Source organism: Orcinus orca, chromosome 9, assembly GCF_937001465.1.
Source record: "Orcinus orca chromosome 9, mOrcOrc1.1, whole genome shotgun sequence".
Classification (NCBI taxonomy): domain Eukaryota; kingdom Metazoa; phylum Chordata; class Mammalia; order Artiodactyla; family Delphinidae; genus Orcinus; species Orcinus orca.
In genome coordinates this window covers 44,628,865-44,641,414 of record NC_064567.1, presented here as the reverse complement: position 1 = coordinate 44,641,414, position 12,550 = coordinate 44,628,865, and the positions used below count along the sequence as shown (strand labels likewise).

At 41.2% G+C, this 12,550-nt stretch overlaps 1 protein-coding gene across 9 annotated transcripts in view; it reads right to left on the bottom strand.

Annotated features, from left to right (window-relative positions):
* The window catches only part of PDE1C (phosphodiesterase 1C), a 556,804-nt gene that overhangs the window by 53,632 nt on the left and 490,622 nt on the right, over positions 1-12,550 (bottom strand). For all 9 annotated transcript variants that reach the window (XM_049714457.1, XM_049714459.1, XM_049714458.1 and 6 more), the window contains 2 exons: positions 11,710-11,885; positions 3,284-3,514 (listed from right to left, as the gene is read on the bottom strand). In XM_049714457.1, coding sequence (XP_049570414.1) covers positions 3,284-3,514; positions 11,710-11,885 — 407 coding nt within the window. The remainder of the gene's footprint in view (positions 1-3,283; positions 3,515-11,709; positions 11,886-12,550) is intronic.

The following is a 12,550-nucleotide window of genomic DNA, read 5'->3' as shown; positions in this document are numbered from 1 at the left end:
AAATAAAGTTTTATTGCAACACAGCCACGCTCACTTGTTTACATGTTATCTGTGGCTGTTTTTGTACTAAAACAGGCATGTTAAGTAGTTGCAACAGAAACTGTAGGGCTGCAAAGCATAAAATTTACTGTCTGGTCCTTTATAGAAAGAGTGTGCCAACCCCTGGAATAAACAGATTATAAGCTTCTTGTGGACAGTAACTGGGTCTCAATATTCCTCCTACTTCCTACTCTCACCAACAGCACTGAACTGTGCAAATAAGGGCATGCTGGTTAAGGAATACAGAATTTGGACTCACATATTCCTATTTGACCTGAAATCTCTACTTAATGTTTGCTTGGCCTTAAGCAAGTGATTTAATCTTTCTGAGTCTCGGTTTCCTCATCTGCAAAATGGAAATGAGTATATCTACCTCATACAGTTGCTAGGATTTTTAAATTATTTAGTGTATGTAAAATCCCACATACGGTGTCCAGCACATATTAAACATTCCATAACTGTTACTGACATAATAATGGCTGTTTTTATTAAGAGAAAGACATTTTAAACCCACTTCCCTAACAGAAAAAAAAGTAGGGAAGAAACACATCTTGCCTTTCTCACCAGTCCTTACATATTCCCCCTCTGGGAAGGAGAGACTCATCTAGAAGGAAGAGTTGAGTATGCACAGCTCAGCTCAGCCACCCGTTTCTCCAGCCCCCAGCCCCCTCTGAGATGCGTTTTCCATGAGACACACACCTTTTCTGTTACTGCAGAAGCAGCCTGCTTAGGTGCAGAGTGGGGGGTGAGGGACGAGGTCTGATCCCACCTGCTCTGCCAGTGTCCCGTGGGCCATGCCCAGTTCAGGGCAGATGTGTGCGGAAGCCCATGTGCTCAGCAGATCAATCTGTGTTTTCCAGTTCAGCTCCAGCTGCAGTGGAGCTAACACTGTGATCACTTTCTGATTCTGGTATCTCCCTCTCAGTTGGTTCCACCCTCAGTAGGGGAAAACAGGGGTGTTTTGCATTGCTCTCTAAAACTCCAACAGTTGTATTAGAAATTCTTATTGAATTGAACATATTTTCTGACCTATGATGCGCTTGAATACAAAGCAGACTAGTTACGAGCTGTCTCCAGAACCTGGCTGCTGAGAGGCTGGGCAAGTCGGATGATGGCCTTCCCTGCCTCCTGGGGTGTTCGTGGGGCTTACCTGAAGGAATTTAGGCAAAGCTCTTGGAACACGACGTGAGCTTTTTTTTTTTTTAAACACCTTTTCATTTTATTTATTTATTTATTTAATTTATTTATTTGGCTATGTCGGGTCTTCGTTGCTGTGCGCGGGCTTTCTCTAGTTGCAGCGAGTGGGGGCTACTCTTCGTTGCGGTGCGCGGGCTTCTCACTGCGGTGGCTTCTCTTGTTGCGGAGCACGAGCTCTAGGCGCGAGGACTTCAGGATTTGTGGCACGTGGGCTCAGTAATTGTGCTTCACGGGCTCTAGAGTGTAGGCTCAGTAGTTGCGGCACACAGGACTAGTTGCTCCGCGGCATGTGGGATCTTCCGGGAGCAGGGATCGAACTCGTGTCCCCTGCATTGGCAGGCAGATTCTTAACCAGTGCGCCACCAGGGAAGTCCTAACATGAGCTCTTATCATTATTACATGTATTAAAACATTGTTTTCTGTTCTACATGTTATATATGTCAATTGCAAAAATAATTGGAGAGTGTCGTGCTAAGCACTTTCTACGTATTTCTCATTTACTTGGGCTGTGTAGCATAATAGCTAGACCATGGTTCAGAGGAGATCACCTGGACCTACCAGGCAGGTGAGAGAGTGAATATGTAAAGAGAGAATTTATTTATTTATTTTTCTATTTATTTATTTATTTTTATTCTTTTTAAAGGATGGTCTTTTATTTTTTATTTATTTTTTGGCTACATCACGTGGCTTGCCGGATCTTAGTTCCCCAACCAGGGATCGAACCCGGGCCCTCTGCAGTGGAAGTGCCAAGTCCTAAACACTGAACCACCAGGAAATTCCCAAGAGAGAATTTTAAACAGCATCTGGTGTATAATCAATAAATGCTAGTTGTTTTATTGTCATTGTTGCTTTTGCTACCATTATTATTATTGGAAGCTCACAAGTGGCCCAAGCTGTGAGCAGTTATTATTATGCACATTTTACAGAGACAATGGAAGGTTAAGTAACCTGGCCAAGGCCAGCAAGAAGTGAGAGGCACAGCTGTGACTTGAATCCAGGTCTGTCTGACTGCCAGATGACCATGCCACAACCTGGCACTTGAAAGCTCCAGTGACTCTGAACTTCCTGCTCTTCCCTAAACAAGGTAAGCAATTCCATGCCCCTACGCATTAGCTCATCGTATTCTCTCTGGCTGAGAAGTCCCTGTGTCCCCCCAAATTTCAGCATTTGAAACGCAGCTTAGACATCACCTCTTCTTGAAGCTTTCTTTGACATTTACTACATCTTGCAATCCCCAGACCCAACAAAGCTACTCTTTTCTGCACATGGCCCTTGGGTATTTTATCTGCCATACCACTACTGTTACTGGCTCAGAATTAATTCTGAGGGTGTCCATATCCCCTAGGAGATTGTGGGCTTCTTGTGGCCTTTTCATTTCTAAATTCTCAGTGCCAAGAGCAGTGCTTGGCACGGAGCTGTTAACCAATAAATATTTGCTGCATTAAATATAAGAAATCATCAACTGTATGCACACGACAGTGACCAGCTCATCCTGGCTTGTCTGAAACTTTTCTGGTTTTACTACTGAAAGCCCTGAATCCCAGGAAACCGCTCATTCCCAGGCTAACTGGGATGACTGGTCATCCTAATGTATATACTTGTTCACCTACAGATATATAGACAATACTATGGAAATAGACCTTAGGCAGACATGAGTGCCGGCCCTGCCAGGGGGATGGTACCTACAGAAGACTGCCTTTCTATTCATTCATTCCTGCGTTAAGCACTCAGGAATGTGCTGGGATTGCTAACAGGAATTTCCCCTGCTGGTAGGCAGGTGCTGGCCAGAGTCTCCAAAATGACCCAGCTGGAAAGGGCCCAAAAGATATAAATCTCCCCAGAGAGCATGGCCTAAGCAAGCTTCTGGCTGCTTTTGATGGGATCCTAATAGAATCCACAGCCTAGGGAGGTATGATCAGCAGCAGCTGGATGGCCAGGGCAGCCCTGCTCTGTGACCTGTCCTCACAGGGGCAGTTCTTTGCCAGCATCCATTCATCACATCATTAGCACCCTGAAAAGAGCCTTTCACCGGCGCAATCCTACTCACCGTTCTGTTGCTTTTCGCCTGATGACTTCTCAGCTTTGGAATTTTTCCCACGAGGGCTGTCACTTTGGTTTGTTCCTGTTCCGTTGACTTGATTCTTAGCTTCCCCAGATGCCTTTTTCTCGGCTTTACCAGATGCACCTTCTTCAGCCTGGCTTTTGGCTTCCATTTCCTTTTGCTTCTCCTCTGCGGCCAGGCGAGCCTTTTCTTCTGCTTCCTTCTTGGCCTTCTCCTCTGCATCCAGAACAAACCAGGAAAGGTGGAGAAAATATAAAAAGAGGTCATGCCATTAGGAGAATTGCCTCTTTGAACAAAAGCAAGAGTTTGCATTGGGAATTAATGCATTAAAATGACCTAAGGTGTTCACTGTGTGTTTGGGGTATAATTTTGGTTAATTCAAGTCAGATTGGTATGTATATTCAGGAAACCAATAAAATCTGTTCATGGTGATGTCATTTCTGAAAACAGTGGGTTAGAAGAAGGGGATGGGGAGAAAGTAATAATAAGGATAGTAATAATTAATAAACCGATACTGTAATTGGCATTATTAATATTAATATTACCATCAATAAGTTCTCTTGAGTGTGTCCTCTATGCCAGGTGTTATACTACGTGCTTTCCAAGGATTACCTCCTCTCATTCTCAACCTCGTACGGCAGCTACTAATATTGTAACCCTATTTTACAAACGTGGAATTGAGGCTCAAAGACATTACAAAGCTCTCCCACAGCCCAGGAAAAACTGAAGTTTCATGTAGATTTGCTTAGGAACTGGAGTTTAAACATAAAAAAACTGATTACAACACCAAAATACAGGGAAAATAACCACCACTAGAATAATACTGTTGCAGGCCACTGTCTGTGAATTTAAAAGTAGGAGTGTAATTGGGCCTCACAAAAAACATGGTCTTCAAACTGTCCACAGGGTGAGAGGTGGCCTTTAGTTTGGCCAGGGATGCTGGTCTGTGTCTTCCTCTTTAATGAGAGGATGTCAGCCTTATTTCCAATTTGGTTGACTGTGAAAGGGTCTGGCTCTGTGTTTAATCAAAAACATAGTGTAATTGCCTATGGTCAAGGATTCATGAAAAAATGGATACATTCATTCAACTAATATTTATTGAGCAGCTACAGTGTCAAGTACTGTTTTAGGCACTGGGAATACAGCAGCAAGCAAGAAGACTTATAGAGTAGAAAATACCATAATTAAGCAAACAAATCACTAGGATAATTTCAGATGGTGAAAAGAGTTTTACAAAAAAGTAATATGATGGAACGCGATGGGCATAAGGGAAGGAGGTGGCATTAGGTAAGGAGGTGAAGTAGGTGACATTTGACCAAATCTTGAATGACGAATTGCTGACCATGCAATGATCAAGAAAAAAGAGCATTCCAGACAGAGGAAATAAAAAGTGTAAGGCCATAAGACGGGAATGAGCTTGGTATGTTCCAGGGACAATGAGTTAGCCAGTATGGCTGAAGCAAATTTAGTAAGGGGATAGTGACAGATGATGTGGTCAAGTGACCAAGGACATGCAAGGTTGAGATCATGCAGAGCCTTGGAGGCAATGAAGTGGAGCTGGATTGTAGGAAGTAACCTACAGAGACCAACAGAAGGCACCTAACAGAAACCAATCCTCCCTTAAGGTCTACAGACTCACTGTCTAGCATTCAATTCACTCAAAAGGGCTTCCAACCTCCACTATGAAAAGCATTATTGCACTTTTTTCTCTAGATGTGTTACAAATGCCCCACACCTCATTACCAGGGGTCTTCTTTACTTCCCTTGGTTAGCCCTGGTCCTGAAAACAGATGGCTTTCATAGATGACAGGTGAAATTTTAATCTAATGGGCACCAGAGTGGTTATGCATGTGATCACGTTTCCCTTTGTTTCAGCTGCTAAAGAGCACAAAGCCCAGATTTGGTTCCAGGTTCACACGTTCGCCGGGCTTTATGGCGTTGTATTTTGTGCATGTCTATGACCTCTGGCTTCATTTTACTCTTCCTGCCCTTACATTTGCCTGGCTCAGATGTCCTCCTTAATATTTTATGAAGTTTTCATTCATCCTTTCATCGATTCATCCAACCACCTATCCAAACCAATACCCTGGCCTCACCCCTGACAAATTAAATCAGACTCTGGAGGGAGAGAGGCAAAAATAGGATATTTTTAATGCTCTCCAGATGAGTCTAACATGCAATAAGGATTGATAAGCACTGATTTAAATTTTAAATGTTTGCCATTCAATATTTCATGATATTCTACTTCCCAACAGGATGTATTTATAATTTACAGTGAAGAGGTAAGGAAAAATTTCTTAACAAAACTGCATAATTATGTGCATATATAGTATAATATGTCTTCTGACTCCTACAGAAAGGTACAACTAAAGAGTAAAAGAATGCCCTTGCAGAAGATAGGGAGATGGCATTCTCAAGTAGGCTGCAGGCCCACAGAAGGCTCCCTAGAATGTTTGTCCAGACTTCCTCTTATCCTTCTGTAATGCCCCGAGGACAAAGGTCAAATGTCATCTCCATCACTGAATTCCCAGTGCTTGGTATAACGCCTGGCACCTAGCAGATGCTCATGGAGTATTTGTTGACTAAATGAAATGTACACAGAGGGTGTGATTCACCCTATCTGCCAGTGAACCTGACTCATATTCCATCATCAGCAATCCAGACCAGTATAAAATACAGGAACTATACACACCCTAAAGTCCTATCCTGAAAAAAATTAGCCATTTGACTGTATCTGACTATAGGTAAGTAAAAAGATGACTGTACTTACTACACAGAGAGGGAAAGAGGGCCAAGGGGGAAGAGAATTCATTTATACTCAGATATCAGGTAAAATAATGTATAATCCTCTCACAGAATCCCCACTGAATCTACTGCAAACTTTCAACATTCAAAATATCCCCAAGTTAAAAGTAATTTTGATGAAAGCTGAAGGTATTAAATTCTGCTTTGCTACAAGAGTGCAACATATTATCTAAGCAAGAAAAATTCATTTGACAACTGAGTCAGACCAATTTTCTATGGAAAATCTAGCAACCCCCACCCCAAAACCGGGGGGTACATTTCAGAAACAAGTCTGTTTGGGCTCAACTACAGTTGACAGTAGGCAATTAATGTTTAAATTAGTGAATGGTAGCTCTTATGACATCATAATCAGATCCGACATGATTCCTTTCTCTGCAGCAGTCATGTTCCAATGGATGGCTCTGAAATGTTCTACAACTTCTCTACTCTACTCCTATCTCTTCTTTGTATCTCTGAAATATCTGATATTAGTGTGATCAGCCATCAGCATCCAGTGCTACTACTCAAAATAAGTAGACAAAAACAAGCAAACACATAAATAAGAAAAGAGAAAATAAATTGACAGAAGGAACATCTGTTCCACTGTAATCCAATACTCTTATATTTTCAAGGTGAAATATTAATATACATAAAATCTTTCCTACTATGAGACAAAGTAGGTGATAGAACAATTAATTTGTATATGGTAACAGTTCCAGAGATGACATATATACAAAGAATGAACTTTTCAGGTTTTAGATTTAACATCCATGGAACTCATAGGCTCCTAGACTAGTAGAAAGCAAACACTGTAGTTCAATCTCATTTCCTTCTTCTTTCCATTTCACACCATCTGTAGTGATGTGATCATTATGAAAATGGCCAAAAGCAAGGAGCTAAAGACTTAAGGTAGAGCACAGCCCTCATGATCTATAAATTACATTCCTCCTGAGAGCTGGTTCTATCCCACACTGAATGTCTGTGCAGTCTTGGAGAAATACATTGATTTCTTCATTTCATTTGCCTTTCTGAATAATGATACTATAGGCTCTTGGTTAAAAATGATATTGGGCTAAGTATTCCTTAATATAATTCTCTGAAATGCCTACCTAAACCACCTACAAACAGAGAGAGAAAGAAAGAAAAGGAGAGAAACTAACTTAATAAAGACAACCAAGCACTATGTGAATTCTGAGTAGTCAACTTTTGATTATATACAAGAACAACAGAAAGGTACTCCTAGCTAATTCAGGACTCAGAAGATGTTCCCATTGGACCTTTCTAAAAATTTTAGCAAAAGTGCTTCAGCTGACAGAAAAATTCAATCAACATTAAAAACTCAGAATGAGGGAATTCCCTGGCAGTCCAGTGGTTAGGACTCTGCACTTTCACTGCCGAGGGAGCAAGCAGGTTCAATCTCTGGTTGGGGAACTAAGACTCTGCAAGCCACGCAGCGTGGCCAAAAAAAAAGAAAAAAAGAAAAAAAACTCGGAATGAGGAAAATATGTTATTGATGCACAGTAAAACCAGTACATCATAGTGTTAAATAAAAATAATTGTTGGGCTTCCCTGGTGGCGCAGTGGTTGAGAGTCCGCCTGCCGATGCAGGGGACACGGGTTCGTGCCGCGGTCCGGGAAGATCCCACATGCCGCGGAGCGGCCGGAGCCTGTGCTCCGCAACGGCAGAGACCACAACAGTGAGAGGCCCGCGTACCGCAAAAAAAAAAAAAAAAAAAAAAAAAAATAATTGTTAAGCTAGATATAAAACTTGATGCAAATATTTAAAATAATATTAAAGAATAAGTTAATTGTAAAATAGCAATTTACTTACAATCACCTAGGTTGAAAATCTTTTATTGTTTCAATAAAAACTGAGTGACAATGGAGGAAATTTTTAAAAACTCAATAAACTTCTCAGCACTTGCAAAGGAGTATCATTATATACTATTTCATATTTACCTTGATAGAGACATAATTCAATAAAAACTATGAAGATAATCTGTAGTAAAATAAAAATAGGATATATTTTAAAAAAACAAACAAAGTTAAAAGGTATAATATATGACAAACTAACTGGACAGAGGCAGGGCAGAAACTGCAAGACAGTTTGTCAACTGAAGAGTTACTATTCTTAATATATAAAAAGTTATTATTAATCAGCAATAAAAATATAAACATCCCAATGAGAAAAATAAAGGGGGAAAATATAGGGAAATGGCACTCTCACTACACTTCCACTGAAAGAGAACACGGTTTAAAAAAAAAACTTTCCTGAAAGAAATTTGATGATATACATCAAGAGCTTTAGAATTTTTCATCTACTTTGACAGAGGAATTCCATATCTAGAAATTTACCCTAAATAATCAGACGTAGGCTCAAAGACTGCTGAACTTGTATGTTCATAACCATGTTATATAGAATAATGAAGAACTAGAAACCAAAATGCTCAGTAACAGAGAAATGGTTCAACTATGGTATTCCAAACAATGTAGCCATTTACATCATATTTTCTAAGAATATTCAGTATCAGAATAAAATCTTCAAAATAGAAATAGAGAAGGAAAATACTATATTACATACATTATAATCTCAACTCAAGGGGAAATTTTTACTTATAAATATGCATTGAAAATCGAATTAAAAAGAATTACATCAGAATTTCAACAGTAGTTATATTTGGCTGGAGAGGTTATGAGTGATTTTTATTTTCTTCTTTATATATTTTGTTTATATTTCAGCATGGTAACCTAAACACCTACTATTCTTACACCAGAAAAAAATGTTTAAAAAGTATTAAATCCTGAATGGAAACTGATCAATATTTATCAGACTTGCAAACTGTTATACCTACACATCTTTCTTTGGGAATAATGATTTTCAGCCCTAAGAGCTGTAAAAAAAATACTGATTCAATTTTTCCTAACAACTATGTGTTCTGGCCTAGCTAGCTTTGTAAATCAGTTTGATTAATAAAACTAAAACTTTAGGTCCAATTCCATTTCTGATCAATTTAATAACAACATATATTTAAGTGCCCCATGCAGGGCAGCCTTTGCTGAAATCAGGGTTTTTCTGGTAAAAAAGAATCATGAGCACAACAGCCTGGAATAGTATAGCACAAACCAACCACCAATGGAAAAACAGATGCAAACTGAATTTCTTAATACCAGCCAACCAGCCAACGGCATTATTGGGAAGCTGAAAATGTTATAAAATATTAATTATAGGTGGGCATTTTGACCACCACCTTCTTAACTTTGCATTCAAACTTCTTTCTTTTCCAGTTTTTCAAAATAACAGCTACTACTTATCAGGCACTAACCATGTGCAGGCTCTGTTCTCAGTGCTTTACATGTGTAATTTCTGTTCTTTTCATCAACTCTGCGATGTCTATTATCATCCCCCAAAGGGAATTTTTCTCAAAGACTCTGTCTGAATTTGCCAAAGAGCACAGGGCAAGTAGGGATTCAACTCTCTCTTTTCCCAGCTTTTGCTTTGATACCCAAACTATCCTCCCACGAAATATAAGTGTGCCTTTGTCTACCCCTTTTTCCTTGTTCTCCCTTTCCAAATTCATGGCTCAACCCCAGGCATCCTTCAAATCCTAGCTACAAGATGCCTTCTCAAGCACCCCGACCAAGGTTAGGGACAAGTTAGCTTAAGACTATCTCTATCAGCACACCTCACATATTTAAAAACTATTAGTGCTTATTTATCTGTTCTTTATTTTAAAGGGCCAATTTTCTCCTAGAAAAGAAGCTGTCTAATGCTCCCCCAGGTGATTAGTTTCAGAAGGTAATTTTAGTAAGCCACACAATTGCAGACAAATTAGTTTGAAGTACCACTTTCAACTGCGTGCTGTCAGGAACCGAATTTTCAAGTGTAACGAGTATAATTGATTATAAGAGAGTGCTTCTTTGGGGGCTTCCCTGGTGGCGCAGTGGTTGGGAGTCCGCCTGCCGATGCAGGGGATGCGGGTTCGTGCCCCCGTCCGGGAAGATCCCACGTGCCACGGAGCGGCTGGGCCCGTGAGCCATGGCCGCTGAGCCCACGCGTCGGGAGCCTGTGCGCCACAACGGGAGAGGCCACAGCAGTGAGAGGCCCGCGTACCGCAAAAAAAACAAAACAAAACAAAAAAGACGAGTGCTTCTTTGAAACGATGCAGTAGCTACCATTGCTGCTTGCAGTGCCTGCCAACAGGGAGGATTTCAATGTTTAAAGCATCTGAAGAGACTGTGAGAGGCCACACCTAAAATATGGAAGAGGCGTTGGCTCCCTCCAGAGCTCAGGATGCAACCTCTGTCCCCAAATGATAAGGGCCCAATTATGCCTTAAAAGAGTCGTAAAGATAAACCCTTTGCCCCACCTGAACTGAACAGCCACTTGGACAGGACACAGTGCTGGCCTTTGAATAATTCCAGCAGTGAGGTCTTATCTCTTCCACACTAGAAGCAGCCCCCTGCCCCAATGTTTGAGGACCAAGACTGCCAGAACGTGCTGTGCCTGTCTACTCCTACTCTTCTTCTCACTTGTGCAGACACTGGGTGGATACAAGTGTGGGATGCTGTGACCGGAGATAAAAACTTCCTTGCCTATAATGAGTGTCTGGGGCTCGGGGCCAGTAGGTGCTGGCGATGAGTGCAAAGCTTCAACTGAACTCCCATTCTTACTTTGAAAGAAACTCTGTACAAATGCCTCCCCACTCCACCCAGGAGACCGTGAGCTTTGAGGACAAGGATGTCTGTTATTCACCTCTGTGAATAACACAGAGTACAGAGCCTGGCATACGGTAGGCATTCAATAGATGTTGGCGAAAACTGACTGTTATTGAAGGCTCACCTCCACAAACCCCATTGAGATCAGTCTCCTTGCTGGGCTCTAGAGCCATCCACGTCTGTGCCCTCTCTGGAATCAGGCATCACAGCTTCCTAAGACTTACCTCAGGGATGTGTTCCTACCTAGACTATAGCATGAGCATGCAGTATGTACGAATCATGTAGCACATGCTCAATAAACACAAACATGCATATGAGCAAATGAATTTCAGAAAAACAGATTTCAGGGTTTTTTGTTTGTTTGTTTCTAGTATCAAGAGTGATGACTTTTCTGTCTTCAAATTTCTGTTAACCTGCACATTACCTTCATCTTAGAAGGTTAGCCTGAGTAATGGCTGACAGGAAATTGAGAACATGAAAGATAAAAATGCATGTAAGGAGATTAAAGCCCCTTCTATCCCAACATAATGGCCGAAGTGGCTACTGGCTAGGCTTCATTTAGATAAAAGAAGGAATAAAGGCCTCATAAATGTGCCGCATGACATGAAATAAGAATGACAAAATGGCCTAGCAGAAACCAAGAAATAGCAACACCCATTCTCTGTAGAATCTTCTGGTCATATAGCACAAAGGTCACGCTGTCGGGAAGCTTGGTGGTCAGCCTCATTCTCTCGTGCACTGAGTGTTCGATATAATGAAGATCAAAAGATGGTCGATCCTAACATTCAGCAATTTGAATTTATATCCTGAGTTTGTGCTTCATTTGCAACACCTATAAATCAGGGGCGGCAGTGCCTTGCTTTGTAAGCGGGTCTGAGTGGTCTGGATAATATTCCCCAGCAGCACGTTACCTTTGGGCACCTTGGCCCTCCATCTCTCCCGATTGACGTGCACCACCTCAGTCCAAGTGGCTTTAAAACTCTTACAGTCAACAGGGATGACCGAATTGTTGATTAGGGCACTTCCTTCTGAGCCAGAGCTCTTGACACCTGATCGCTTTGCATCTGCCGAACTGATGTTGTTCAAACTGGAGGACAAAAAAAAAACCATACGGAAGAATTGGGAGATTGGGATTGACATACATACACTAATATGTATAAAATAGATAACTAATAAGAACCTGCTGTATAAAAAAGTAAATAAAATAAAAAATTCAAAAAAACCCCACAACATACGGAAGAGGAGGGTTAGTGTTTGGAAAATGTGTGCCGATAAACAAGCCTGAGAGAAGAGTGGTTAACACTCAGTTAACACTCAATTTCGCTGTGTGAAATTCCTGGGGCCTGAGCTTTGTAATTCCTATTTTCCATATTCAACAGCTGGGAAAGTCTCCATATTCAGCAGGAAAACAAAACCCCAAGATTTCAGCCTCATGACTATTGATCGTCCCCACAGTCCCCATAGTTCAGATGTTCTTTTTCCATATGACTAGGTTCCCCCACACAAGAATTCTCTGCCTTTGACTTTCAGAAATCAATGCATTTAAACTTGACTTCTACTTGGTTCCACAGTTCACCCACCTGCCTCCACACTGACCACTTTTCCAAGTTACCCAGTCACTTGGTCCTCTTTCTTTCCAGCTCTCCCTCCCCCTGAAGTCAAGATCCTCTGATCTCAGGATCCCCAAGGCCCGAGTAAGGTGATTTCCTTATGTTCCTGGGGAAGGTGGAGAGGCACAGACAGCATGGAGAT